The sequence below is a fragment of the Molossus molossus genome, unplaced genomic scaffold (genome assembly GCF_014108415.1).
Source record: "Molossus molossus isolate mMolMol1 unplaced genomic scaffold, mMolMol1.p scaffold_m16_p_4, whole genome shotgun sequence".
NCBI lineage: Eukaryota > Metazoa > Chordata > Mammalia > Chiroptera > Molossidae > Molossus > Molossus molossus.
This window is the reverse complement of record NW_023425377.1, coordinates 81,066,804-81,094,643: the sequence shown is the minus strand read 5'-3', so window position 1 is coordinate 81,094,643 and position 27,840 is coordinate 81,066,804. Positions and strand designations below refer to the sequence as shown.

Here is a 27,840-nt window from a genome sequence, read left to right as displayed (position 1 = left end):
GGATGAAAGAGGGAATGTGGGCTGGGTCCCAGAAGCTTGGCGCTCAAAGCATGTATATCACTAGGAGGCCCCACCCATTCCCACCCCCACAGCTAGGGTCTCCGGACCCCAGACTAACCTTTCCTTTGTGGGTTGCTGGATCCCCCAGGAGCTGATGACCAGAGAAGACGATTTTCAAGCAGGGCACAAGGAAAACCTAATCATGACAGGGAGTAGGGGGCCTGCCTGGGCCCCAAAGGAGACTACAGACTTGACACCTATTCAACCTTTATTTGCAAACTCTGAGGTCACTCACCCTGGCACAGGGTGCCCAAGACTGGATAGTGTCACTGGCTCTCCCTCCACCTTCCCCCAGATTCTGGGGCAAAGAAGGGATGGTGGTCATGGTTGTGGCCTGGCCTCTGTCCCATCCCACCCCACCCCCATTCCAACTGAGTAACTAGACCTCTCTCTCTCTTTCACCTGGACCTGCCAAGTCCAGGTTGCAGGATTCCACACAGGCCACCCAATGCCTGCAGGTCTGGTGTCTAGTCAGGGCCTTCCAGGGGCAAGTTCTCACCCCGGGGCACTGATCGAAGGAGTCAGGCAGCAGTGCCCACCAGAGGGCTAAGCCAAGGCGCACATTGGCTGTCTTATTCATATGTCTCCAGGGTCCAGCCAGCAGTTGGGACTGGGTGGTGACAGGGGTGGCCTCTGGTGCTGGGCGTGGCCTACCAGAGGAGCAGGCAGCCCATGGAGAAGATGCTACAGAGGAGGGTGCTCCCAAAGGCCACAGCCAGCAGGGCCAGCACCATGGCCTGCAGAAGCCCCCATGTTGATCCAGTATGTATGGTGGGCAGCAGGTGGTGCAGTTGAGTGAGGAGCTGCCTCAGCAGATGTAGCAAAAGTGGCAGCTGGAGCACACGCAGGGTGGGTGTAACTGGGCACCCAGACCCAGTGGTCACTGTTTGCTGGGTGTGACTGAAGCACTATGATGGGCAGTAGGAGAGGCAGAGGTGGCCCAGGATGTAGGCGGGGCTGTGGCATTCTGTAAGGAGCACATGGACATGGGAGGTGAGGCTGAGGCCTACAGCCCTGGCTCACCTACCTACCCTGGGCCACACACACACACTGCCAGCAGTTTGGGCCATGCCACACTGGGCACTCACCCTGGCACAGCCCCTCTGTGTCCCGCTGCACACACGCGCTGTTGGTCACCTGGGGGCCTGGGGGCCGTGCTGTCATATCCTCGGCCGTCCCATAGAGCAGCAGTGTGTAGCGGTACAGCGTCCCTGGGCAGGGGTCACGGTGAGTGCAGGGATGAGGGGGAGAGGCTATTGGTGGCCTGATCCTGCCATTCTGGACCCCACTTTCCAGCCATTCCCACCATACCCTGGAGCTCCAGAATCAGACAGTGCCCCAGCTCCCCAGCAGCCATTATGGGATGGTAACTGGACACCTATTTCTCCTGGTTACTGGACACCTACTATGCAAGGAGACCACTGGCAGCCCCTCTTCAGTTGGGTAACTGAGGCCGGCTTAGAGTCCCCAGCTTGTGCCCGCCTCTCACCTGTGTTGAAATAGTAGCCCTTATTTTGCAGGCCCAGGGTCCACAAACCCTGTGGGTCCTCATCCCAGAAGTGGGTGGACATAAAGATCCAGTTGTTGTAGCCTTGGCCGCTGATGTCAAAGGGTCTGGGACAGACAGGTAGGGGTGTGGCAAAAGGGGGCCTTCAGAACCACAGTCATGAAGGGGCCACTGAACCACAGCAAGTGTCTGACTGCAATGCCAAATGCTGGCTGCAGGGTTGATCCCCGTGAGACTGATCCCCCCAGAGTAGGCCATGCCTACCCCACAGTGCATTTGCCCCTCCCTGTGTGGACCCATAGGGCCTGGTCCCCTGACCCTATACCTAATGGCCACGAGTGTGGAGCGGGTGCCCATGGGACTGGTGAGTGAGATCTCCAGGTCCCCACGGCGGCTGTAGGACAGTGACAGCCGCACCTGCACATGCTCCAGTGAGCGGATGTAGTTGGCACGGCCAGCACAGGCTGACATTTTCTTTCTCACGTGCATCAGCGGCAGGATGGGGCTATGGGTGGCATGGGCCATCAGGGCCCCTCCTGCTGGCCTGCTGGGGGGATGGGCGGCCAGCAGGCAGGGTCTGGGATCAGATCATGGGGCCCACCTCCAGGATTTACTGAGGCCTCAGGGCCTGCCTCCCAAGTATCTGCCCCCTGGGGGTTAATGACAGGTGTGGGAAAGGGCTGGAGAGGTGGCAAGTGTTAGGGAAGGAATGGGGAGGTGGCAGGTGTGCACAGTGGCTATGACTGAAGAGGGTGCTCACGTGGGGGTGTGGAGGACTCGAATGGCGCATTTCTTCTGGGGCTGTGTGGGCAGCCACATGCGAGCCAAGTCTACCAGCAGCCCAGCATCCAGCAGCCCATAGCCATAGTGGTGGCTCACTGCATAGACAGGGGCCATCACTCACTCTGTGGGCATGGTGTCCCCACCCCCACCTGGCCATGCAATACCTTGGCGCCCCACACCATTGGTCCTCCAGTCCTCAGCCTGAAGATGTGCCTGCCTGGATGCACGAACCACCAAGTGCTGCATATCCCTCCATGTCAAAAACGGGCTAGGGGCAGGTGAGGGGGTAAGCTGGGGCCACAGCTGGGGGGCCAGGGTGGTAGGTAGGGTCCCCACTGTCACCTACTTGGCCTCCAGAGCCAGAGCGATTATGCCTGCAGCCAGTGGGGCAGAGGCCGAGGTGCCTGTGTGTTTGTCAGTGCACTGGTGGTGCAGGTCCGTGGTGACCTGGGGGCAGAGATGGGGACTCAGGGGCTGGTGTACATGAAAACTCAGCCCTTATTCCCAGGGAACCAGGGACTCAAAAAGGCACCACAGAACATTACACCAGGTGAGAGGCCTGAGCATTGCCCAGGTCCATACCCCAGAAATACAGGCTGGGGGTGTGTGAAGGTGCAACAGTGGGATGGGGCCTGGGACCCATGTCTGTGTTCCAGCACTGCAGAAGCAATCCCTGAGAGGAGGGAAGATGGGGGGACAGGAGGGAAGTGGGGACACAGGAAGGAAGGTTGGGGCACAGGCGAAAAGGTGGGGACTGGAAGGTAGAGAATAGGAGTGAAAAGGGGGTAGGGTAGACTACAGGGAAGTTGGGGGGACAAGAGGGAGTTGGGGGGACCACGCTGGGCCAGGCAGGGTGAGCAATGATGGCAGGGTCCACTCACAATTTGGGGCTCGGTGATAATGCCACTGCTGTAGGTGGTGGTGAGGGTGGAGGCACAGGCCTCACTATACCAAGGTACATGACCCTGCTGGGTGGTACTGCCCACAGAGAGTGTATGGATGCTATTGGTGTAGCCATCACAGTTGCAGTTGTCATAATGCAGCCCACCATTACCAGATGCCCAGATGAAGAGCGTACCTAGCCCACCTCGGCCCTGCAGATGGGGACAGGACAGGGAATGGGGTATCAGCCTTTCACGTGGGCACAAGCTCTCCAAAGCCCTAGGCCTTGCTCACCTTGGTCACGCCACGCCTGAAAGCCTCTTGGGTGAGGATGCCTGGACCATCCACAGTTCGGCCATCGTCTTCAGGGCCCCAGCTGGCACTATAGATGTGGATGTGCTGTGGCTGCAGGCTCAGTGACTGGGCCTCAATGACATCAGTGATGGTACCATCCAGCATGCGCACGCCTGCACAGGCAGCTGTTGGTCCTCTGCAGAGAGCCCTGCTGGTGCCCCCACCCATCCATGCCAGCTCCTAATACCTAGCCAGACCCTCTTTCTGCTCCTGGGGATTGGGGGTATCTTATGCAGAGCTCAACTCTTTATACCCTGAGTCTGGGGCCCCCCACATTGCTGAGCGATGAAGGCATAGGCACCAAGAAGCTTCCTCCCATGGTTGATCTGCCAATTCTCCCTGGTGTTACCAGCCACCCAGTACCACCTCATCCAGCCTGTCCCTGGCGGACAGGAGTACCTCCTATTCGGGCATTGTAGGCAACGCCTGCACCGCAGAACCTGTTGTTAGCTATGGCTGCCACTTCCCCAGCACATCGGGTCCCGTGCCTGGTGTCAAGGCAGAGAGGAGTGCCCGTCACAGCTCACCTGGCCCCCACAGAGCACAAGGGCTATCCCCAGGCCCCATGGGATTCTGGGCTCACCGGTTCTCATCACTGGGAGTGTATCGTGGTTGGGGGTCCGGGTCATAGTCGTTAAAGTCATAGCTGGCCAGGGGGTCCTGGAGGTGAGGTGGGGATATAAGGGGGTTGGAGCAGGCTGTAGGATGGGGAATGGGGGGCAGCCCCTGCCCCAGTCTAACGTGGCTCACATAGTTGGCCAAGAGGTCTGGGTGGTCTTTCTCAATGCCATCATCCAGGACAGAGACCACAATACCCTGGCCCGACAGCCCCTGGCTCCAGACTTGCAGGATGTTTAGGTCCGGCTGCACCTTGTTGTTCTGTGCCAGGTGGGGGCTAGAGTCAGTAGGACTTCAGCGTGGCCTAGCCCGACCACCTGGCCCAACCCACTCACCATGTACCACTGCTTGGAGAACCAGGGGTCCATGGGCACCACTAAGGAGCGCTTCACGCGCCACCGCAGAGTCTGCTGCTCAAACCACTGAACCTGAGGGGGACATACACCAAAGGAGGGGGCTGGATCAACGGGGCTAGCCTACCCTCTTCCCACCTTTCCTGCACTTTAGAGGGCTGTATTCCACAGACCAAGACCTGCTCCTCTAAGCCCTTCCCACCAACTTTTGGTCAAAGGACTGAAGCCTGTGTCTAGAGTCTGCCTAGACCTCTTCCCAGGGTCCACCAAGGGGCAACTGTATGTGAAGCTGTGGTTGAGTAGAATATGTGTCTGGGTTGTCCACTGCTTGTCCTGGGGCCCTTGTGATGTAGAATGAGGACTGGGACCCTGTGTTTTCTGGGGCTGATCTTCAGGGTCCTCCAGGGCTCTGCCTTCAGAGGGGGGCCAAGGCACTTGGAGCGCCCATTCCCAGGGCCCACAGATAACTGGCCACTGCCTAAGGTGGCTGAGGGTCTTGGGGTCCCAACTCTGCCTCTTCCCCCATTCCTGTTCTAGATCCTTCTGCCCAAGACCTGCTCATCTTCCCCCTGCAGTAGCCACTGCTCTCTACCAACCCCTGGTCCTCTAGCTGTCCCCCCACCCCCTCCCCACAACCAACTCTCAGCACACAGCAGCAGTACTCTGTTGAAACCCTCTCACAGCTCCCCACTGCCCTCTCCAGGGTCCACAAGGTCCTGCTTATCTGGTCCTCATCAGCCTCCTTCTGCTGCTGCCCAGTGGCTGCCTCACTCTGGGCCTTTGCACATGTTGTTCTGCCTGCCCAGGCTGCTCTTCCTTAGACCTTTGTTCTTCCTCTTCCTTGTTGATCTCCCTACCCCTCTCCCCGAAAACCATCTCATGTCCCTCTACCCTTATCTCAGCAATCAGGGCCATTGTCTCCCCATTTGCTCTGCTCCAGTCTTGGGAGCTGGTCCTGATTTCTCTTCTTCTGTCCCACGCATCTGATCCATTGGCAAGCCCTGGCTTCTCTCTTGCAAACCACATCTCCAACCAACCAGTTCTTTCTGTTGCCCATGCTCCAGGCAGGTTTAGAACAGTCAGGCTTCTTGCCTCCTTGACAACCAGCCCCCCAGCCCAGTTCATACCCCTTTGTGGCTCCCACGGACTTGCCAGAGTCAGCCTCAAATCCTTAGCTTGGCATCTAAGACCCTTTCCCTGTCATCTCTCTGAGCATCTGGAGATGGGGTTCTGATCCCAATTCAGCCACAGTCTCATTGGGTGACTTCAAATAGGATTCCTCCTCTTAGAACTGTTTCCTTCATCACAAAATGGGCTAATTCCCGTCCCTCCATCCCATGAGCTAGAATGTTAACTGCCTCTCTTTATGGAGTACCTAGGAACCTTAATCTTTCAGGTTGAGATAGAGGAGGGAAGGGGAGTTGACAAGAAATGCTGATAGCTGTGGCTGGTTTTGCTCAGTGGTTAGAGCGTTGGACTGTGTTCCAGACAGATCCGGGTTCGGTTCCCGCTAAGGGCGCGTACCTCGGTTGCAGTTTGTTCCCAGCCCTGGTCGGTCGTGCGGGTGGCAGCCACTCGATGTGTCCCTTTCACATCGATGTTTCTCTCTCTCTCTCCCTCCTACTCTATCTGAACGGAAAAATGTCCTCAGGTGAGGATAAAAAAAAAGAAATGCTGATAGTGTGCTTGCCCTGGGATGTGCACCACGCACGCATGATCTGTTGCTCCCCACAGATCTTCCCTATCTGGGTCCCCAGTGTATAGACTGGAGGGCCAGGTGGAAACCAAGACTCTGAGAGAGCAGGTGAGTTGCCAAAGGTCACAGCCATTCATAACAATCACAAGAAAAACTGGAGGTGTTGAGACCCTGAGGAGGCAGCCTCAAGGCCAAGGCTCACCTTGGGGTCTTTCTTCAGGCGCAGGCGGTGGCCCCAGTTCGGGGTCAGGGACTGCTGGGCCAAGCCTCGGTGCCGCAGGTGAAAGTACTGCCCATCAGGGAAGATCTGGGAATGTGGAGGAGCAGTCGCATCCCTGAGACTCGGCTTCCCTGATGGAGCCTTCACAGGGCAGGGGTCAGCCCCCTTGTTTGCATCGTTTCCCCACCAGGTGCCTCTGGAGGGGGACCTTGAATCTGAAGTTGGTCGAGGCAGGGGTTGGTTGGGGGTTCTTGATAATTTAGAGAACCTGAGAGACACCCTCCGTCTGTCGGGCCTAGGGTCTTAGGTTGTCCAATCCCCGCCCCCTCCCATCTATCCGGGTCCCACCCACCTGCCCCATGTTGACGAAGCCGAATTTGCGCGCCAGGCGATCGGCCTCCTGGTAACCCTCGGACACCTGCACGGCCCAGCTGCTTACATAGATGGGGGCCCGGGCCGAGGCCAACCCCACAGACAGGTGGCAAACGAGGGCCAGGCCCAGTGACAATGCCAGGCGCACCCAGAGCGCACTCCGGGTGGGCCGCATGGCGGCGGGGGCGGGGCCGGGGCCGGGCCTCCAAAAGCCCCTCCCCCTGTCTAAACCGCTGTGTTGGTCTAAGCGCCCGCCCCGCCCCTGGCGCCATAGCAACCCCTGAAAGGCTTCGACTCCCAGAGATCCTTGCGGCTCCCCTTTGTGGGGCACGAAGTCCTGACAGAAATGGGAAGGTGGGGAAGGTGGACACACGCAGACCCAAACCCTCTGGAACCTCAGTCTCCTTTTTTGTACAATGACTTAATTCTTCTGACCCAGAGGAATGAGTTCACTGCTGTTGACCCCGCCCTTTTATTTAGCCCCACCTCTTCCTACACGCCCTTCCCTCTCGAGCCCTGCCTCCTCTCCTGTCCAACCAGATTTGTTCTTTTTTTTTCCTTTATTGATTTGACAGAGAGAGGAAATTAAAGGGGGAGAGAGAGAAACATCGATGAGAGAGAACATCGACTGGCCGTCTCCTGCCTGCCTGCCCCCCACTGGGGATCGAGCACACAGCCTGGGCATGTGTCCTGACCGGGAATCGAACCGGCGACCTGTTGGTGCATGGGTCAATGCTAAACCGCTGAGCCACACCCTCCGGACCAGATTTGTACTTTAGAGTGAGTTCCACCTCCTCGATTTAGCTCCTCCCCGTACCCGCCCTTCAGATTCCGTCCCGCCTTCTTTACAATATGCCCCGCCCCATCCTCTGTTCTTGTCAATGAATCTCTTCCCGTTTCTCCAATCAACTCTGGTTTTTCTCCGGCCCCTCCCACCAGCTCCGCCTACCATAGTACTCTCCCCCCCCCAATTTACACAACAGCTCAGCCAATAATCCCCGGCCTAGACCCCGCCCCTCCAATCAGCTACGTCCAGCTCCCTCTTGGCCAATCGGTGCCCTCGGCCACCACGCCCCGCTCTCTTCCTTCCAAGTCGCGGCTGCGGTGGCCACGGCCTGCCAGAGGGCAATGCGGCGGGGGAGACGGGGCAGGCCCCACCTCCTTTGTCCGCCCTGCCCTCCCATTGGCCGGTGCGGGGGGCAGGAGGCGGGGACCAGCCAGGAGGCAGAAACCAACCCGGGAGCCGAGCGGAGCGGCTTGCTCCGCGGGAAGGCGGCACGCGGGCAACGGGGCCGGTGCGCGGTGCCGAAGTCGAGCTCGGGCTGCCAGCCCCGGGCCCGCCGGTGCCATGGACGGCCTGCGCCAGCGCTTCGAGCGGTTTCTGGAACAGAGGAACTTGGCCACCGAAGCACTAAGGGCACTCGAAGCCAAGACCGGTGTCGACAAGCGGTACTGGGCTGCGGGTGAGCTGTCCTGGGCGCTCGGGGCTGTCGCCCCATTTCACCAACCCGCACACTGATGTCCTGGGGCACCTGGGTCTCGGTCCTGCCCTCCTCCGGCCTGCCCCAGCTGCGAGGTCTGGACCTTATGAGGGGGACGCGCCCCACTGTTCAGCGGGGAGACCGAGATCCTGGCTGGGATGGGGTCGTGGACTGCGACATCGGGTGAGCTCGCAGCCCCTCCCTTGCACTCGCCGTGCCACCTCGGGCGAGCGCTACCCCCTTTCTCGGCCCCTGCAGCACCCTCACTCTGGCCCACGGGTCTGGCCCTCTCCCTTGGGGCGCTGGGTGCTGGCCAGGCCAAAGTCCGGTTCTTCCAGTTGCCCTGCTGGCCCCAGGAGTAGGGAGGGGAGGAGGGGGCAGATAGGCGCCAGTGCCCTGAGTGTCTCTTCACCCGCTTCCCAGATGACCCCCAGCCTGAAAGCAAGTGTTGAGATCTTGTATTTTTAGAAGGGATAATCCCTGCCAAGGGGGAGGGTCACTCCCACCTCCTCTCCCATTGTTTTCCTGCTGGTAACCCCCTCTTGGCCTGCCTTCTTCTCTCATTGATCAGTGGCTTTGGCCTACTGTGCATGAATAGTTGAGCTTGAGTTGGGTTGTTTGACAGCTTTAGTAGGGTTGGAGAACAGTTGGATGGGAGCCCAGGAAGAAAGGGCTCAAGCCACCTCTGACTATAACTTCCATTCTAGTCTTTTCTCTTTCTTTCCTCCTCAATGACCTGGGGTGGCCCCTGCCACTCTCAGAAACTGTCTAGTAAGCCATTAAATGCCTTCTTTACCTCATTTGCAGTGTTCCAGGCCCACCCACTCTGCCACCACCTCTTCTAGGAAGACCCCCTGGAATGAATCACAAGGATACTAGGGGGGGGGGGGGAGTTCTGGGTGAAGACAGTGCCAGGTGTTTTGAGTGCCTTCTATGTGCAGATGCTGGGAGTCCACTTTCCTTCCATTTCCCCACCAACTGGAAGATCCTCATGACAGAGAGCCTAAGGAGAGTCTGAAATCTGTTTCCCCAGGTTCCTGGTGCCCAACTCATGTCTGCTCAGCCAGGGACCTGCCCCTGGGAGCAAGCCATTGACCTCCTGCCTGGCTTTCCACATCCTGGTCCCAGTGATTGGGGAATTTAGGTCATAGAGCACTGGGGAGGGGCCCACTGGGAAGGGCTTGCTAGGGAGGCTGGTAGTTACTGGGAGGAAACTAAGACCCAGAAATCTAGGGGTTGTGTAGAGGATGCCCCTGCCACTTGCTGTGTCTGAAGTATCTACCCACCCCATCTGTTGTTGATCTCAGGCTGTGTAACACCCCCACCCCCACAACCCATATCCAAGGTCATCCTCCTATTGCTGAGGCTGCAGGAATAGGGATTGAGGAGAGGATTGCCCTAGGAGAGCCACTGCTACCTGATTAGTGATTTCTGGGGAAGAAGTAACATTCCCCAAACCCCTTGCCCAGATATGGGAACCCTTGGGCTCCACTTGCTCCAGATGGCCAAATCCCCTACCCCAGATAATAGGAGGAAACCCAGAGGAGCCAGCTGGGGAGGCCCTCCTCCACTCTTGATCCCAGACTCTGGGATAAAAACTACTGTAGGTGGAGGGAAAGGTGTGGGTGATTGCCCTTTGGTCCACAAGTGGCTTTTATCTCTCTCTGCAGATAATAGCCTCTGGGGAAGGAAGTGGGAGGCTGTAAATGCTCCTGACAAGCCTCTCTCCCACTTTCGTCTAGTTCTTGCTATTGCATGAGGCAGAACAGAGAAGTACACAAGAAGCACTTAAACGTGACAGTTATCATAATTGTTTTCAGAATAGCTAATGCTTCTGGCTCCCCATATCCCCACAATATTCTCTGAGCCTCTTTGTTGGGAGTGTTTTTGTGACGAGAAGTCCCTCAGTAATGTATGGAAAGGATGAATCCTCTCTGTTGAGCCTATTTAGCTAACTCCACTACAACCCTAGGAGGCAGGGCCACTATCACCCCATTGACAGATGGTGAAACTGAGTCTCCAAGCAGAGAGAGACTTTCTCAGTGTCACATGGTGAGTGAGTGGAAGAGCAGAGGGCTCTCCAAGGTCTGAAAGATTCTATACTTCCCTTTGCTCCTTCCACTAAGATAGGGGGTCTCGAATGGGGCCATGCTGTCCCCATTAGGACATTAGGTAGTATCTGGGGACATATGTGGTATGACTAGGGGTGCTCCTGGCATTGAGTGGGTGGGTACCAGGGAAGCTGTTCAACACCCCACAGTGCCCAGGGCTGCTCCCCAAAGAGGATGACCTGACGAGGATGGCAGCCGAGACTGAGAAACCCTTCAGTAAGATGAAATTTTATCCTCACCCGAGGACTGTTTTTTTTTTTTTTTTTTGCATTTATCTTCAGATAGGGAGAGAGGGAGGGAAGGAGAGAGAAATATCGATGTGAGAGACACATCGAGTGGTTGCCACCCACACGACCCCAACCAGGGCCGGGGACAAACTGCAACCGAGGTATGTGCCCGTAGCGGGAACCGAACCCCGGACTCTCCGGTCTGCGGGCCCACGCTCTAACCGCTGAGCAAAACTAGCCAGGGCAGTAAGATGAAATTTTAAACCGCTGTTGCCTTTGTCTGCTCAACAGCAATCACATCTTAATGACAGAATGGCCTCAATTTTAGGTGTTTCTCCCATTACTTATATTCATATGCTGGTCTCGTGCCCAGCCCCTCCTGGTTATTTATAATTACAGATGATTACTTATTCAGCAAATGTTTATTGGGCAGCTACTCTACCCACCATGGCCGAGGACCCTGCCTGCCTTTGGGGAGCTCACAGTACCATACGGGAGTCAGACATGTTAACTAATTACAGACACAAGACTCAGGATTCAGAGCCATGGTGGGGGTCACCTAGATGCTATGTGAAGACTAGCACATCCTGGAGGGATCACCAAGGCTTGTGGGAGGAATGACAACACCGTGGGGTGCATCTGCCAGGCCAAGAGGAGGCTAGAGGCCTACAGGCTGGGCATGAAGTGAGCCAGACCCCCACCCATGCCCTCTTTTCTGCAGGAGTCACCACTCTGCTAAGCCTGTATCTTCTGTTCGGTTACGGGGCATCTCTACTGTGCAATCTCATCGGCTTTGTGTACCCCGCATATGCTTCGTGAGTGCCCACAGGCTGTCCCGGTGGGGGGCATCCAGGGGCTCTGGGCAGCCTCTGATCCTGCCATACCTCCCCCCAGAATCAAAGCTATCGAGAGCCCAAGCAAGGAGGACGACACTGTGTGGCTCACCTACTGGGTGGTATACAGCCTATTCGGGCTTGCCGAGTTCTTCAGCGATCTACTCCTGTCCTGGTTCCCTTTCTACTACGCGGGCAAGGTGGGCACCACTGAAACACACAGGATGGGGGCTTCTGGGAGCAGGCAGGCAACCAGAGATTGAGGATCTGAGGGGCTTGCCCTGCTGCCTGCTGGGGTGTCAGGGGGAGACTTAGCCCCTTCCCTGCGGAAACAGGCCCAGCCAGGGGTGGTGCCTGATGGGGACAGCCCAAGCCTATCCAAAAGGGTGTCTGATGGGGAGCAGTCAGACCAATTCTAAGGGGGGTCTGATGGGAGTGGCCTAGGTCCACACAGTCCAGTGTCTGACAGAAGAGGTCCAACCCCTCCTCCTGGGGCACAGATCTAATCGGGGGGCTGAGTGTAATTGCTGCCCATGCCTGCAGTGCGCCTTCCTGTTGTTCTGCATGATTCCCGGGCCATGGAATGGGGCTCACATGTTGTATCACCGCATCATACGTCCGCTGTTTCTAAAGCATCACCAGGCCGTGGACAGCGTCGTGAGAGACCTCAGCGGGCGAGCCCTGGACGTGGCAGCAGGAATAACCCGGGAAGGTATGTGCTCCTGGGCATGGGGTGTCTTTCTGTTCCAGTCTTTCAGCCTACCAGTCCCCGCTCACTTTCACTCCTGCCTCCTCTCTTCCTGACTCTGACTGGCCTCCATCTGGCATCTTAGCCGTTGGCATCAGGCACTCTACCTTCTCTCACTGTCCGCCTCTCTCTCCTATGCTTTCGGGAACCAGTCCTGCAGACCCTGGCCCGCAGCCGGGCTCTTGTCACCCCAGCGGCTGTGGTGGTGGGTTCCCCACTGCTCTCGGAGCCAACTATAGGTAACCCCCACCCCTTGGAAGTAGGGTCTATATGTATATGCATGCATTCATGCATATGTGCATGTGTGTGTGCATTTATGTGAGTGCATGTGCATGTATATATTAGAGTGGGTTGGTTTGTGTATTGTGTGAGTTCATTTATGTGTATGATTATGTGCATGTGTACCTGCATGTATGTGAGTACGTGCAGATGACTCTGTCCTTGCCAGGGATGGCCACTGACCCTACCCTGACCTCCAGCAGCCTCCGTCCCACTGTGCAGCTGAGCACAGCCCCAGTACCCAAGAGCTCAGCCAGACCTACCTCAACACCATGGCCCTCTCTCTACAGCCAAAGTAAGCGTGACCCAGCTCCAGAAGAACAAGTGAAGCTCCAGCCGGCAGACCAGCCGGCCAGCCAGCTAAAAGACACATTGTATCCCAAGTCCTCCACAAATTTCTCAACTGAGTCCCCAGGACAGACCCCCTCAGCCCCAAGCATGCCAGCCCCTGGGAGCCCCTCACGTACCACCTTGAACCAGTCCCAGCCTCATTCCCGGGCCACAGGTTCTGCCAATGGCTCCAAGCTGCCTGGCAAGTCCCAGTCCCAGCCTTGGTCAAGAGCCAATTCCTCCAGCCAGCCCCAGGCCGCTGGCCAGCAGCATCCACGGCCATCCGTCACTTCCTTGGACCCCTCCCATCCAATCCACCAGTCCTCAAGCTCAGGTCCGGTGCAGCATCCCAGCACCTCCTCTAGCCAGGGTCCCCCCACTATGCCATCCCCGAGTGGTACTACCATCCCCATGCAGCCCCCCAACAAGACCCCTAATGGACCAGTGGAGTTGGCTTCCAAGGCCTCCAAGTCCAGCAAACAGCAGAAGGGGTCCCCAACGCAACCCCCAACCAGTACCTCGGTCCCTGAGCTGCCTGTCTCCTGCCTTTCTGAGTCCCCTCTGGAGTCTACCTCAGAGTCCACCACTGAAGTCACCTGCAGCTGGTCTCACCACCACCCCTGGCTCCGATACCTGCAACACTGCTGGCGGCTGAAACATCTGGCCTGCTAGGAGAGGGCTCAATAAAGCACATCTGGCTGAGCCTTCTCTTACCATCTGTCCTGGATAGGGAGAGGACAAGGGGGGGGTCTTTGTGGGAACCATTCCATCTAATCAGGAGAGGATACTGTGCAGCCCCACTTTAGAGTTAAGAAACTAAGGCCCAGTCCTGGCCGGTCTGGTTAGAACGTCGGCCTTCGGTCCGAGAGATTCAGGTTCGGTTCCTGCTAAGGGCACGCACCTCAGTTGCAGTTTGTCCCTGGCCCTGGTTGGGTCGTGCGGGTGGCAGCCATTTGATGTGTTCCTTTCACTTTGATGTTTCTCTCTCTCTTCCTCTCTTTCCCTTCCAGTCTATCTGAACAAAAAAATGGAAAAATGTCCTCAGGTGAGGATAAAAAAAAAGAAAGAAACTAAGGCCCAGAATTGTGGTCTCACCAAGTGACTGAGATGAACTGAAGATGAGAATTCGAGTACAATTTTTTTTTTGAAAGGTGATCCCAGGAACCTTTAGTAGGGAGCAGGTAGGGGAAGGAGCCAAAAAAGTGGGTGTGGCCAGGCCTAGAGCCTATGTCCAATTCACACCTGAGACCTTCTACCCAGGTATTGTGGGAGCCAGGGACTATGCACTGGGGGAACAGTGGCCATTCATTCCAACTAGCATCTCTGCAGGCAGCAAAAAGGCATGGGGCTGGCAATAGTCAGACTGCAATTCATGGAAATTGGGAGAGGGGAGTTGGACACACACTGACGTGGCCTCCTGTACTTGGGTTTCCTTTGTGATCATAAAACCAGGCATGGATATAGATACAAAAAAAAAGCCCAAAGAATAGCAAATCCAATCCAATAATATGTAAAATATAGAATGCTCCCTGTGCAACTACAGATCTCTGGAGGCAGATCCTGAGCTGGAAGCTGGGGGTCGGGGTGGAAGTGGAGCTGAACAAGGAAGTGGTCTCAATGGGGGCAGGGGTACCTGGAGCTTGAACTGCACCTGCAATGAACTCCACCTTGAGCCTAGGGGCCAGGTTTTTACCCTGGGGAGGGGGCTGTAACCCCAAGGCATCTACAGTCACAGCTGGGGAGGACCTGGGGCCCACAGAATCCATAAGTCCACCTCTTTTCACCACTCAGCTCCTGCCACTCAAACTCTGCTTCTCCATGATTCTAGTGGTCCACAACTACTTGTGCAAACACAGTAGAAGGATTAGTAGGATGAACCACAAACCCTGACACTGCAGGTGCTCCCAAGGCTATAATTCAGTGGTTCTCAACTGGGGCAATTTTGTCTCAGAGGTGTGGGCAATGTCTGGAGACACTCAATTTTTGCCCAAACACATCAGCCAAGTCTTTCAATCCTTGAACATGCCATGCCCTTCACTCCTTAGCCAGCCTTGCTTGTTCTCAGCTGCTGGTGGCTCTTGGCCAGTGTTCCCAAAATAAAGGAGGCAGCCCTGTGTCCTCATCCTTGAGAATTCTAAAAAGGGAAGAGGAAGTGCTGAGTGCTGCTGCTGAGCAGTGGGTTCGGATCATCACATCACAAAGATATTGATACTGTATTCTAGGCCCTGCTCCAGGATCCAAGGTTACAGTATTGATCCAGAGAGATAAAAAAAAAAAAAAAAAAAAAAATACCATTCCTGGGAGTTTGGGGAGACAACAATTGGCATGATAAATGTATAACATGTCAGAGGGAGCCCTGGCCTGTGTAGCTCAGTTGGTTGGTGTCGTCCTGTGCATCTAAGGGTGGTGGATTTGATTCCTGATCAGGGCACATACCCAGGTTACAGGTTCAATTCCCAGTTGGGGAGCATATGGGAGACAACTGGTCAATGATTCTTACACCGATGTTTCTCTCTTTGTCTCTAAAATCAATAAAATGAAAAAAGATCTAACTTGAAAAAAAACCCAGCCCTGGCCGGTTTGGCTTAATGGTTAGAGCATCGGCCTGCGGTCCAGAGAGACCCAGGTTCAGTTCCTGCTAAGGGCATATACCTCGGTTGCAGTTTGTCCCCGGCCCTGGTTGGTCGAGTGGGTGGCAGCCACTCGATGTGTCCCTTTCACATCGATGTTTCTCTCTCTCTCTCTTCCTCTCTCCCCTCCCACTCTATTTGAACAACAACAACAACAAAAAAAAAGGGGAAATGTCCTCGGGTGAGGATTAAAAAAAAAAAAAAGATACTGACTTTTGAGTAGAGACATGAAGATGAAGGCATGAATTGTGAAAATCAAGATAGGGGTGGTCCAGGCAGAGAGAAGAACCTGTACAAAGGACCCAAGGCAGGCCTGGGCCTGGGAGGGTATAGGAAGAGCAGAGAGGCCTGTGTGGCTGGAGCTGAGTGAGCGAGGAGGAGAGAGGTGAGTCTAAGGTGTGGACCATAAAGGTACCTAAAGGCAGGGTGAGGACTGGCTTTTACTTGGGGACATAAGATTTGTCAAGAGGGAAGAAGGGACAGATCAAGAGTAATTATTAATGAACCCTGATCCTGCTAAGAGGTCTATAGGGTGTTGGGGATAGGGATCTCAGAATCTGCTTATCACTGGCCCAGCTGTTTAAAGAATGTGGTATGACTGTGTTCTGGGGGAGGAGATGGCAGTGCTGAGTTTGCTCTGCACCTGGCATTCTCCACACCCTACCATCCCAAGGGGCAGTGAAACAGGCACTGAGAGGCTGTCCCTGGCCCCCACCCTGGTCAGCTCACCAGGGAGTACAGGTGGAAAGGACACACACCTGTCTCCCCAGGTGGAAACAGTAACCTTTAGCCCCTCAGACTTGTTTTGTTTTTAAACACACAGAAAAGTGTAACCGGTGACTCAGAGCTAATAAGGCAACGGGGCAGCTAATAAGCCCCCCTCCCCCAGTCACTTCCCACCCCCAATGGTGTCTTCTATACTTTCCTGTCTGACTCAGAGCTGTGTCTGTCAGACTCACCACCACTGTGGGAATTATCAGTACTTTGCTCATTTTCATTGGTGAATAGCATTTTATTCCATGGGTAGGCCAGAGTTTATTTGTCCCATTCCACTGTTGATGGGCATTTGAATAGTTTCCCATTTTGGATTATTGTGACTAAAGCTGCTAGGAACATTCTAGAACTGGACTTTGGTGAGCACAGCTCTCATTTCTCTGGGGCATATACCTGTCAGAGATTTGTGCAGGGCGAGCCTGAGTCTCCTGGGGTGACCATAACAAATAACCACACACTGGGGGGCTTAAAACAACAAAGCTTTAGTCTCTAACATTCTGGAGGCCAGAAGTCAGTGTTACAGGTGCACTCCCTCCTGAGACTCTAGGGAAGAGTTCTTTTTGCCTGTTCTAGCTTCTGGGGGCTCCAGCCTCTCTTGACTTGTGGCTTCATCATCCCAGTCTTTGTCTCCATTGTCACATGGTCTGCCTCTCCTCTGTATGTTCCTTTTTTTATTTTTATTGATTTTTAGAGAGAGAGGAAGGGAGAGATAGATGGAAACATCAAATAAGAGAGAAACAGTGCTCAGCTGCCTCCTGCACAGTCCTACTGGGGATCAAGCCTAAAACCTGGGCACATGCTCTGACTGGGAATTGAATCAGTGACCTCTTGGTGCACAGGTCAACACTCAACCACTGAGCCATATCGGCCAGGTTCCTCTGTGTGTCCCCTGTGAGGATACTTGTCATTGGATTTAGTGCCCACCGAGATAATCCAGAATGAACTTGAGATTCTTAATTATATCTGCAAAGATCCTTTTTTCAAATAAGGTCCCAATCACAGATTCTGGGGGTTGGGACGTGGACATATCTAACTTACTAATGTGATTTGCATTAATTTATAGCAGATATGGCCAAACTGTTTTCCAAAGTGGTTCTGCCAACCTCATTTGTACTCCCACATCTAACCCTGAGGGCTGTCAGACAGTCCAGGACTTTCCACAGCTTTTTGAGTGGACATGTGTCCTCCCATGGGTCAGCCATCTGGTACATGGTCAGTGAGAGGACAGATGACAGAGTGGTCCTCTTTGCAGATAATTAGAAACGAAAAACATGACTGACTCCCAGAGCTGGCATTCAGAAATATTGTTGAAAACAATCTTTTATGGAGCTAATAAAATAATTGCAATTACTGTTGTTTTACTAATATGGATGCAAGTTTAAAACATGCCTGTTTTAATTCTTTATCTGTTAATAAACATTGCCATCTGTGGGAAGTCAATTTGGAGAATTCCCAGCTATAGACAAGCAAGGATGCACCATGTGTGCTTCCTTCAAGAGGAAGTCCCTGCTTGTATCCATTTGCAGTCACTTTGGGCAATGTGTGTGTCTCTAACCCAGATGGGCACTGAGTATCCCTGCAGGGAAACAGTAACTATAAAAAAAGGGCTGGGGACTATAAAGAGGAAAAAAAACCAGAAAAATTCACTTTGTTTCAGTCATTCTATGTAACACCCTGGAGTTATTAGTGTTTCAGTGTAAAACAGCAAAACAGCTAATACTTTTGCTTGGCAAATACAAATGGTAGTGGCACCCTGACCATCACATTGCTGAATTTGAACATCTTTAGAACTGCAATGTTTTCTTCTCTCTTTAAATGGTTAGATTGTTTTAAAGCTAAAGAGCAAATCAAAACAATATGATGTTTACTGAGAGTGTTACAAGATCATTACAGGAGGAAATGTGAAGGGGCTAGAGAAGTCACCGCTCAGGTGGCCACAGGCCATCCTGCCTGCCAGAGGGGACTCTGTGCTGGCCCCTTACCAGAGCAAGCACCTCTCTTCAGTCAGTCCAGATGATTAGGGATTAGAAACTCTGGGGCTGAGAAAGCCTGAGACCCTCATTCCCAGACATATTCCCACACCACAGAGAGGCAGAGAGGACAACCTTGGGCTAAGGATGGGAGGAATGGAGCCGTAGGTTGGTGCTGGTGTAAGGAGGCCGGTGGGTGGGGAGTGGCTTTCCTGCGGAAGGCAATGCAGGTGAGAGAAGTGGGTGTTGAGGAGGAGGTACATAAGCATAGGGACCTTCAGGGCTGCCGATAACCAGGTGCCTTGACTACCTTTCCCCCATCCTGCCACCAGGGTGCGCCCAGGCCCCACACCTCTCTCCAGAACTGTACCCATTTTGCCCTAGAGAGTTGGGGCTCTGAGGATTCTCCAGTTTCAGCCCTCATTGCAGATGACAGAGTCAGACCTGGGACAGCCCAGGTACTGCTGGGCCCCTGGCATACAGTAGGTGCTCAATAAGTACCCACTGGAGGAATGTATGCGTGAACTGAAGGGCTAGGGAAAGAATCCAGAAGAGTATGATTCCCGAGGTCAGAGCCAGGAAGGGCTGAAAGGGTACTCGAAGATGGGAAAACTAAGGCACAGAGAGGGGAGGGGTCTGGCCTAAGGTCATCAAAAAAGTGAGGAGATGCTGAGTCCATCCAGCTCAGAGACCTGCACATTGTATGCCCCTTGCACACTGTCAGCATCCACATTCCAGGGAAAAACACGACCATGATGATACAGAAGAGCAGATCGCCCCAAAATGACAATGTGAGCCACCCCATCCAGAGTGGGGAGGTAGAAGGTTCCCCCCCATCCAGAGTGGGGGAGGATTGCTGGGTCACTTCAAGACACCCTAAGTTTTCACACGTCTGAGGTCTGCCCTCTTGCTCCAGAAGAATAAATGAAGAAAATTTATCCAGGACAACACATGAGGATGAGGATAGCCCAAGGGCAAGGGCTCTGACTGCCTCCCTTCCTGGGGAGGACTGAGGTGAATGTGTGGCCCCCAAACAGGCATGAAGAAGGGGCTTGAGACCTATAAGAGCCATGTTTACCCTCCACTCACCCCCTCATCCTCATATATTCCCTGTCCTCACCTCCCACAAAGGGTCAGGCATGCTGAGAGGAGGTGGGGATGGACCAGGAGAGGATGGGGTTTGTGAGATCACATGTGTACACACTGAGTTGTGGATCTGACTACCAGCACATCATCACATTTACGTGACCAAGTGTGTGTAAAAGGGTTGCCCCTGTTTAAAAAAAGTAGTTTGTAAAAATTAAATAGGAATATAAAATGGGTGACTAGCAGTGTGGACCGGAAGAAACCCAGCCAGAATTGCTGAGGCTGTCAAGATTACCTTTGAATAAATAGTCATGGGGATGTAAAGTAAACCATAGGGAATATAATCAATAATATTGTGATAACTGTGTATGATGCTAGTTGGGTACTGGAAACAACAAGGGGAACATTATGTAAAATATATGATTGTCTAACCACTAAGCTGTGCACCTGAAATCAATACAAAATTGAAGGAAAAAAATTATTTCTGAACTTCCTGGTAGTCAGTGTAAAAGGTGAAATGAGTCCATTACAGTGCCTGGTTAGGCATGTCTTCTGGGGATATGCCTGTTTATAACAATGTCTCTGAATATATTAGGGTATATGGGTAAGTGGCAGAGAGAAGAGAAAGCACAGAGTGTCAGGGAATTAAACAGCAATGAGCTTCCTGGTAGCAAGGGCAAGAGGGGAAACTGATACATAACAATATCTCCTTAGGCATGTCTTCCTCTGGGCCCTACTTGCTTGTGAGGGTGTCTCGAAGCAAGTATGAGACAAGGGGAATAAAAGCAGATACAAAGTTTTTGAATATAAGATAGCTATGAGTTTCCTGGAAGCCAGGATGAAAGGAAATATGAACTAAAGAAGCAATTCAGTATTTTCTCATCAGTAAATGCCCACTTGTGATAGTGGATCTGACCAACTGCATGCAAAAGTGTATAGCTGTGGTAGCAGATATTTCTGAGCTCCCTGGAAGCCAGGGTGAGAGAGGAAATAGGTTGAGTTTGAGCCTGGTCAGGCATGTCTTTCTTGCTGTATGTGGCTGGGCCTTGGCCGGAGGTTCAGACAGGGCAGTGTCTGGCAGCCAGGCGTGCACGGCTGTCCTCAGCAGGGCTCCAAGGCCGGGCGTAGCCGGCATGGGGAAGTAGCAACCGGTCCCGAGTGCCGTCGGGGCTGATGAGGCGCTGGGCAGCCAGTAGGTACTCTCGATGGAGGGCCATTGGTGGGCAGGGGCAACGGCCCGGTGCCCACACATACTCAAGGGCCTGCAGTGGCGAACGGTTCTTGTAGACAAGCTGCACACGCACCTCATACCGGGTCTCCTGAGTCTGGCGGAGGTGGCCCAGCACTCGAGCCCGGAACACTGTGGGCGGGGTGGTGCTGAGGCCAATTGGATGGTCCACCCTGGACACCCGTTCATGCACCCATTGTCATATGAGGAAACTGGGGGTCAGATGGGACATGGGGGGTCCGGGGACTGTGGAGAGGGTACTGGGGTCAGGATCAGGTCAGGATCATGAGGACTTAGAGGTCAAATTAGAGCAAAAGGGTCAAATCAAGGAGTCAAATTAGGGCCAGAAGGGGTCAAGTTGGAGTCAGATCAAGGAGTAGAAGGTAAAGTTAAAACAGGGTCAGATGTCAGCAGGAAAGGAGCCAAATTCAGGTCAATTAGGGGCCAGATGAGGGTTAGGGCAAAGGGTCTCTCACCAAAGTCACTGCCGCAATAGTGGAGCAGCCGGTGGGCACGACCTCGGGTGTCAGGACAGGGTGGGCAGGGATCTGTGAGGTGGTGCAGTTAGTGCATAGGCCTCACTTCCCTGCTTGCCCCCTCCCTGGCTGTTCCCCACTCACCTGGAGTGGAGTTTGGAGCCTGTGTGGGGAAAGCAGCCGGGGCTTCATGGGGCTCAGGGGATTGAGGTTCCACCTCTAGAGGCAGCAGCTGCCTCAGGGACAAGCCCAGGGCCTGTGCCTGCTCCTGGAAGGGGCCGTAGCGCTCACGAGGGAGCCAGAACTCAAATTCAATGCCAGGATTGGGCTCCTGCAGGAGGACCTGAGGTGAAGGTCACATACTAGGGAGCTGAAATCAGAACTGATAGCCCAGCCTCCCCCTTCTGACTCTCTACTCCAGCCTTGCCCTCTGATTCTCTACCCTGTCTCCTTCCTCTAACTCTCTACCCCAGCCTGGCCTCTCTGACCCTCTCTAATGCAGTCTCACCCATCTGGCCCTCTGTTCCTAGCCTCCCCACTCTCACTGTCTCCTGCCTGCCCCTCTCTGCCCCCAGCCTCCCCTAAATCCTTTAATCTCTACCACCACCACGTACCCAGCCACCCCCTGGAGGCCGGACATGCACCTGCAAGATCAGGTCTTGGGAGGTGGGTCCGGCCGCGCGCAGCGTCTCTTCTGGCCCTGAGGCGCGGGTGTAGACGACGCGGGTGCCGGCTGCTTCGTAGGTCCCGGGCGGGCTGACCTCCCAGTTACCGTTGAGCACCGAGCGCCCGTCGCCCTCAATCAGCGCTGCAATGGAAGGGTCAATCCAGGGTCCCCGGAATCCGCTCCTCCACCTCCCGACTCTGGCATCCCCCTCCTCCAGCCTCAGTCTCCCAGCTTCATCCGGGTGGCCAGCGGGGCGCCTCCCGCCTAGGATTCTGTGATACCTAGGTGGTTGCGGCTCCGATGGGCGGCGTAGATGTGTCTGGCGCCCTCGGGGATCAGTGTCACGTTCCAGTATCCGGTGAAAGCTCCTGGGAGGGAGGGAAAGAGGGAGTTGGGGTGAGGGTGGCGGTTTATTTGAGGGGTGCTTTGAGTATTAAATGATACTGAGGCTAAGGAGGTTAACCTTGGTACTGGTACCCCCAAAACGCTCCGTAAGCTTTTGGAGTTATGATTATTATCGCTTAAGTGAGGTAGCGAAAGAGTTAGAACCCCATCGAGGAAGAGCGGGACAATTTGGCGGTGACCAATCAGAATGATGTGCGAGAGGGTGCTGTGCCGCAGACTGCCCAATCAGCACGGGATTTCAGTTCCGTGCCCGCGGTTTCTTAAAGGGTCTGCTCTGGAAGAGTAGAGGACGGGGTGAGTGGTCACCGGTGTCACGGAACACGCGCTGCACAAAGAGGCACGAGTCGTTAGCGCCGCCGCAGCGGCCGCAGTGGTCCTCGCGGGCATTGGAACCCATCAAACCGTCACAGCCGGCGCTCTAAAGGGGTGGGGAGGACACATGTCTTAGCCCCCTGCCCCACCCGAGGCCTTGGCCTATGATAGGAGGCCGGGCTCTGAGAACTGGGAGGCGGGGCCTAGAGATGAGGATGGGGCCCTAAAATAAAAGAGATAGGACCTGGGAGCAAAAGGATGGGCCCAGAAGGAGAAGCCTGGGTGGGGCCTAGAGAGGGGCGAGGCCTGAGGAAGCGGGAGGGACTATGGAACAAAAGAAATGGGGGGCCTGGGCGGAACCTGAGTAAAAGGGCGGGCCCTGGAGAGAAGTTTGGAGTGGAGCCTGTGAAGGGGCGTGGCCCTGTGGGAGGGGTGGGGTTATGAGAGGGAGAAACCTAGAACTAAATGAATGAGGTCTGGGGGCGGGGCGTGAACGGGAGGTGGGCGGGTCTTGGCGAGTCCTTACGAGGCAGCGGCCAGCCACGCAGAGTTCCTGGCTACCTCCGCTGCAGGGAGTGCCGTCCAGGACGCGGCCAAAGCTGTGGTAGAAAGCATGCCCCATGGCCAGGCAGTTGAGGTCGCATTGGTTGGGGGCTGGGGGCAGAAAGACAGAGTGGACTCAGGGGTCTTCTATACCAGTTACAGCCTCCTTCCGGCCAGGCTTCCCCAGAAAGCCATCCCCTTGGGCAGATGAGGCCCAGAGACAGCCAAAACCGCACACGGAAGTTGAAGCAAAGCCAGGACTGAACGCAGGCATTCTGCCTCCTTCCTGGGACTCTTCCAGGCAAGTATCCTGGAACTGCATGCATGCATTCATTCATTCCACAAATACTCATTGAACGCCTACTATTTTCCCGACAGGGTTCTAGGCTCAGCGTTGAGCAGAACTGCACCCAGCAGGTGCCCAATAAAAAGTAGGTCCCAAGTAGCTTGGGTGTGTCTTTGGCTCTCCTCAGGACTCAGTTTGCCCCTCTGCTTGGCAGCAGGGCGTAATGGACAGTCCACTCAAGCACTCGGCCCTATAGCTCTGATTCCTGTTCCTCCTGCTCAAGATCCCACCTCCCTGAGCTTGGCTGGCTGACCCTGCCTGGAATGGAGTCCAAGATGGCCCTGGTGGGCCAATTCTTAGGGAAAAGGAAAAAAAGAACCTATAAGGTTTACAAATGGAACTTTCTTCATTCTAGGCTTTTCTTATCTGTATCTGCTCTCTTCCAGGCATCTGAAGCTGCCTGTCTTCCTTCAACCTGGAGGCATGCTGCCCCAGGCATACAGTTATATAACTCACTATTTTCAGCTCAATACAGGCAACAATATCTTCTATCAGGATAAGTTTGAAAACTGTTGGCCTCTGGATATAGTCCTGAGTAAATCCTCAGCCTGCTGTTCAACCTTGTGCCCATTATGCCCGCTGCCAAGCAGAGGGGGAAACTGAGTCCTTGGGAGGGCCAAAGATACCCTGTGCAGAATAGACCCTGCCTCCCTCTGCCTCTGCTTTATACCTCACACATGTTTTTTTTCCTTCTGTTCACCAACTCCTACATAATCTTCAAAGCCCAAGTGCTAATGTCTACTTCTCTTTACAACCCTCCAAGTCCCCCTTCATTTTTAGCAGCCACATCTTCCTGCCAGCTCTGAGTTGTTTCCTTTAGATCAATAGTAGGGCAGGCTACTCACCGCCATAGAAAGGCACCCATTGGTAAGTCTTCTGGAGGCCCAGGACAGGGTGGCCATTGTAGAGGGCACACTGGAGGTCTCGGAAGGGCATGGCCCCTGGGGGACAGTCCTGGAGACAGAGATGGGTGGGACAGCCTCAGGGGAGCCCAGAAAATTTGCAGTGTGGCAAACATATTTGGAGGCATGAATGGGGAAGCAGGAGGGCTTCAGGGCAGACTCAAGGGTCTTGGAGGTAGACAGAACTTACCGGCAACTGGCAGAGGCGGTACTCATGGGTGTCCCCCCAACACAGCTCTTCCCTGGAAAACCTATGAGAAGCAGGGTGGCCAGAGTGTGGTCAGGTCCTTCAGTAACCCCCTTCTCTGAGCCTGCCTGCATACCTTCCACCTCCCCCGCACCAACCCTACCCACATTCCAAGTGGATCAATGGGATTAAAAGGCACAGCATGTGTGGGCAGGCCACGGGTGTGGTCAGGGGCTGGGCCTGGCTGGCAGGAGAGGAGGGTCAGGAACTCCCTTGCACCCACTCAACTGAGCCCCAGCATCGTGCTCACTGCTCACCGGATACAGCGCCGACTGCGTACAGAGAGCCCCTGCCCACAGGAGCTGGAACAGCGGCTCCAGGAACCCCATGGTGTCCACTCTCCCAGACCCTACTTGGAGAGAGAGAGGCATGGTCAGCCTGGAGGGGAGGTTGGTAACCCCCACATGACTACTGGGTCCCCATGCCCAATGTCCCCTAGGCTTATGTCCCCCCTTACCTGAGCACTGCCCCCCCAACCACAGTTCAGGAGGGTCCACAGCAGGAACAGGAGGTTCCAGAGGGGGTGGGGTCTGGGGGAGCAGAGGGGGGGTCATTGCAGGGTAGGCATCAGCAGGCCAGGGGTTGAAACCCAGCTCTGCCCTGACTGTGTTATTTGGGGCAGTAACTTAACCTCTCTGAGCCTCCCCTTCTCATCATCTGAACAATGTGTTGATAATACAGCCCCTCTCACAGGAAAGTTTTGAGGGGTCCTTCGGATCAGGTAAGAAAAACGGGAGGCACAGAGCCTGGAATGGAGATGAAGAGCTCAAATTATTATTATTATTGCTTATTGTCTTATGATGCACACAATAGGTGCTTAATCAGTGTCTAATGACAGAACAAATCATTCCAGGATAGTGCACAAGGGTCTCTAGGATCAGGGCTCCTCACCACTCTCTCCACCATCATTGCTTCTACCTTCCTGTGTGGCCAGGGGCCAGCTATTATGCTTCCCAAGGCCTCAGTTTCTCCATCTGTGCCATGGGGACCAGCTGGGGTCAGTCCAGAACTCTGAGACCTTGCAGAAGGTGCAGCCAATGGGGGCTGGGTCAGGGACCAGGTTCCTCCAGGGCCCACTCTATCCCAAACCCTGGATAGCAGGTGTCTCAGGATTGAGGAGGGGTAGAGAAGGGTGACCTGATCCTGGACCAGCCATCACCTCATGGCCTCATGAGCAGAGGGATGGAGGACCAGGGCGGTATGTGAAGGGAAAGTGGCCCCCAATGAGGATGATGCAGGAAATAGGGATACAGCTACGGTGGGGATATTAGGTTGGCAACTTCACCTACCCAAGCCTCAGTTTTCCTATCTGTCAGGAGAAAAATAAAGCCACTTGCCATCCACACCCTCCATGTGACCATGATATTGGCAGAGAGAGGAGGAGGGAAGTGGCCACCTTGTGAGTCCTTAACTTGGGCCAGAGCCAGGGAGCCCAGCAGTCAGCAGTCCCCAAAGAACACAAAGGACAAACTGGAACCCTCCAGCCCCTGAGCTCTTGGGCACTGGGTAGGGGAAGACTGGGTCTCGCTGGATCCATGGCCCCTCTTGAGCCTCAGTTTCCCTGTATCTCAGAGCCTCCTGGCTCTGACATTTGGCCCTGAGGCACCAAGGGTCTGGTGCTGAGGTGGCTCCAGGTGCTGAACACCTGGGAGACTACCCAGAGCTGTGCTGCCAGTTGCATCTAAGCCCCTCTCTGAACTCAGGGCTCTTGCTAGCCCAGGAAGCAAGAAGTTTGGAGGGGAAAGCAAAGATAGGGGAGGGCGGTTGGTCTTCTGACACCCCCTCCTGACTCAGCACTGAGGTGGGGATCTAGGCGATGGAAGATAAGGGGCTAAATGGACCACCCTCCCACTCCCCAGAGCCCTCTCCCCAAAGAGCAGGACGCTTACACCCGGTTTTGGCTGAACTCCTGACTGTAGGTGCGGTCTCAGGGCAAGCCACGCCTCTGGGCCTCAGTTTCCCCAGGAAGAAATGAGGATGAGCTTTCCCTCATCTTAGGGATTGCTGCCTCACTCCACTCCTACCCGTTCCCCTGCCCCCAGTCCTACAGGACCCAGGAAACGCGGACTCGGATAGTGGGGGGATAGGAAGAAGGGCTTACCCGCGACGTAGAGCTCTGGCTGTGCGTCCCGGTTCTCTCGAGGACTCCAGAACGAGCGGAAGCGGCGGGGCCCTCGGGGAGAGGCGGGGGGATCCCAGGGCGGCCCCTTCCACTCGGCCTCCCAGGGCGCGCCCAGGCCGGGGTCCAGAGGGTCGGCGGCCCCGTGCGCCCTCACGCGGCGGTGAAGCGCTTCCGCGTGGATCTGCGGCAGGGGACTGACCTGTACCGGCCCGGGCACCCCAGAACTGCGGTCTGGTGTCTGAGAGTCCATGTCCCGGTGACCTTGGGAAGCCCAGGGCGGGAGAGCCACGAGGGTACTGTCCGTCCTTACCCCCACACTGGGGCTGCTATTCCGGGCGCCGCGCTCAGGGCCCGGGAATGTGCTCGAACCGAAATCGCCCTGCCCCGGTTCCGGGAATCCGGGGGCCTGCCCCCTCTCCACCGACGCGCAGATCACGTCCCGCGAGGGTCCCCTTTCCCGGTCACAACCTCCTTCTCTGATCCTTCCCTCAAGGTCAGCCTACTCAGGAACCCGCGCTCTTGAGTTCGGACCCTGGAGTTCTTAATCCAGGTCCTGGCCACCCCAAGTGCAAGGCCCCCAGAGCACAGGGGAGACGCTCAGCCCCAGGGTTTGGGCGTGAGAGGCGGGGAGCCCATTCCCGGCCGTCACATTTCCGGGCGCTGCTGTCACCAGAGGACGCACCCTACTCCGCCTCCCGCCCTCCCTGCCAGGCCCCCGGACTGCGAGAGGCAGCTCTGGAGCCAGACCCAAGTCCAGAGGTCCCAATTCTACGTGGCCATGGCCCCACCCTCTCCGACCTCAATTTTCCCATCCAGGCAAGGGGGCCACCGCGACCCTTTCAGCTAGACTTTAGCTCTTTGCGCGTACTGGTGAGATCAGGGTTACTCTAGGGCTCCCATCACCGCATTCTTTCCCTGGAGCAGCCTCCCCCAGCCCCAGGGACACAGCAGGCGTCCTTTGCTCGCCCCCTCCCCCAGCCCCTCACTGTCACACACGGTGCTCCCTGATAGGTGGGTTGAAGAGATGGGGCATCAGGGAGGCAATGGGTGGTCTGCTCCTCTGCTCCCACACTCACCCGGCCCGGTTTGAGTGCCTCCTCCTCCCTGAAGCCCACCATGTGTCTCCCAGCCCTGACTACGGGGAGAGAGGGGTTGCAGGTCCAGATCTGTTTGCATTCTAGCCTGGAGCAACTCACAACAGAGCCACTCAATGCCATTTATTTCTTCAACATTTATTGAGAACCTACTATGTGCTAATACATTGGTGAACCACTCAGC

General features: G+C 55.2%; 3 protein-coding genes across 7 annotated transcripts; 1 reads left to right on the top strand and 2 right to left on the bottom strand.

The window, feature by feature from the left end:
* Nucleotides 1-710: 710 nt before the first annotated feature.
* PCSK4 (proprotein convertase subtilisin/kexin type 4) lies at nucleotides 711-7,020 on the bottom strand. The gene is given in 17 exon segments (XM_036282245.1): nucleotides 711-744; nucleotides 792-902; nucleotides 904-1,027; nucleotides 1,149-1,271; nucleotides 1,550-1,674; nucleotides 1,893-2,072; nucleotides 2,328-2,445; nucleotides 2,515-2,618; nucleotides 2,697-2,797; nucleotides 3,232-3,444; nucleotides 3,527-3,699; nucleotides 3,986-4,074; nucleotides 4,170-4,246; nucleotides 4,337-4,465; nucleotides 4,540-4,632; nucleotides 6,456-6,560; nucleotides 6,826-7,020. Coding segments are annotated over 17 exon segments (2,094 nt in total).
* A 1,070-nt stretch (nucleotides 7,021-8,090) lies between these two features.
* On the top strand, nucleotides 8,091-13,556 carry REEP6 (receptor accessory protein 6). 5 transcript variants are annotated; one of them, XM_036241783.1, is made up of 6 exons: nucleotides 8,091-8,308; nucleotides 11,386-11,479; nucleotides 11,559-11,697; nucleotides 12,041-12,209; nucleotides 12,398-12,484; nucleotides 12,728-12,808. In XM_036241783.1, the coding sequence occupies exons 1-6, from the start codon at nucleotides 8,194-8,196 to the stop codon at nucleotides 12,748-12,750; spliced, it is 627 nt and encodes a 208-aa protein (XP_036097676.1). In that variant the 5' UTR covers nucleotides 8,091-8,193; the 3' UTR covers nucleotides 12,751-12,808. The 5 variants fall into 5 exon arrangements, with proteins under 5 accessions (XP_036097676.1, XP_036097675.1, XP_036097674.1 ...); XM_036241782.1 differs by having other exon boundaries at nucleotides 12,725-12,807; XM_036241781.1 differs by lacking the exon at nucleotides 12,728-12,808 and adding an exon at nucleotides 12,815-13,556 and having other exon boundaries at nucleotides 8,092-8,308.
* A 6,204-nt stretch (nucleotides 13,557-19,760) lies between these two features.
* ADAMTSL5 (ADAMTS like 5) lies at nucleotides 19,761-27,177 on the bottom strand. The gene is made up of 11 exons (XM_036241921.1): nucleotides 26,542-27,177; nucleotides 24,660-24,789; nucleotides 24,384-24,444; nucleotides 24,137-24,245; nucleotides 22,929-23,056; nucleotides 22,397-22,508; nucleotides 21,967-22,053; nucleotides 21,663-21,826; nucleotides 21,163-21,361; nucleotides 21,019-21,090; nucleotides 19,761-20,674 (listed from the first exon to the last, which is right to left on the bottom strand). Exons 1-11 carry the CDS (start codon nucleotides 26,810-26,812, stop codon nucleotides 20,373-20,375), a joined length of 1,635 nt encoding a protein of 544 aa, XP_036097814.1. The 5' UTR covers nucleotides 26,813-27,177; the 3' UTR covers nucleotides 19,761-20,372.
* Nucleotides 27,178-27,840: the final 663 nt, after the last annotated feature.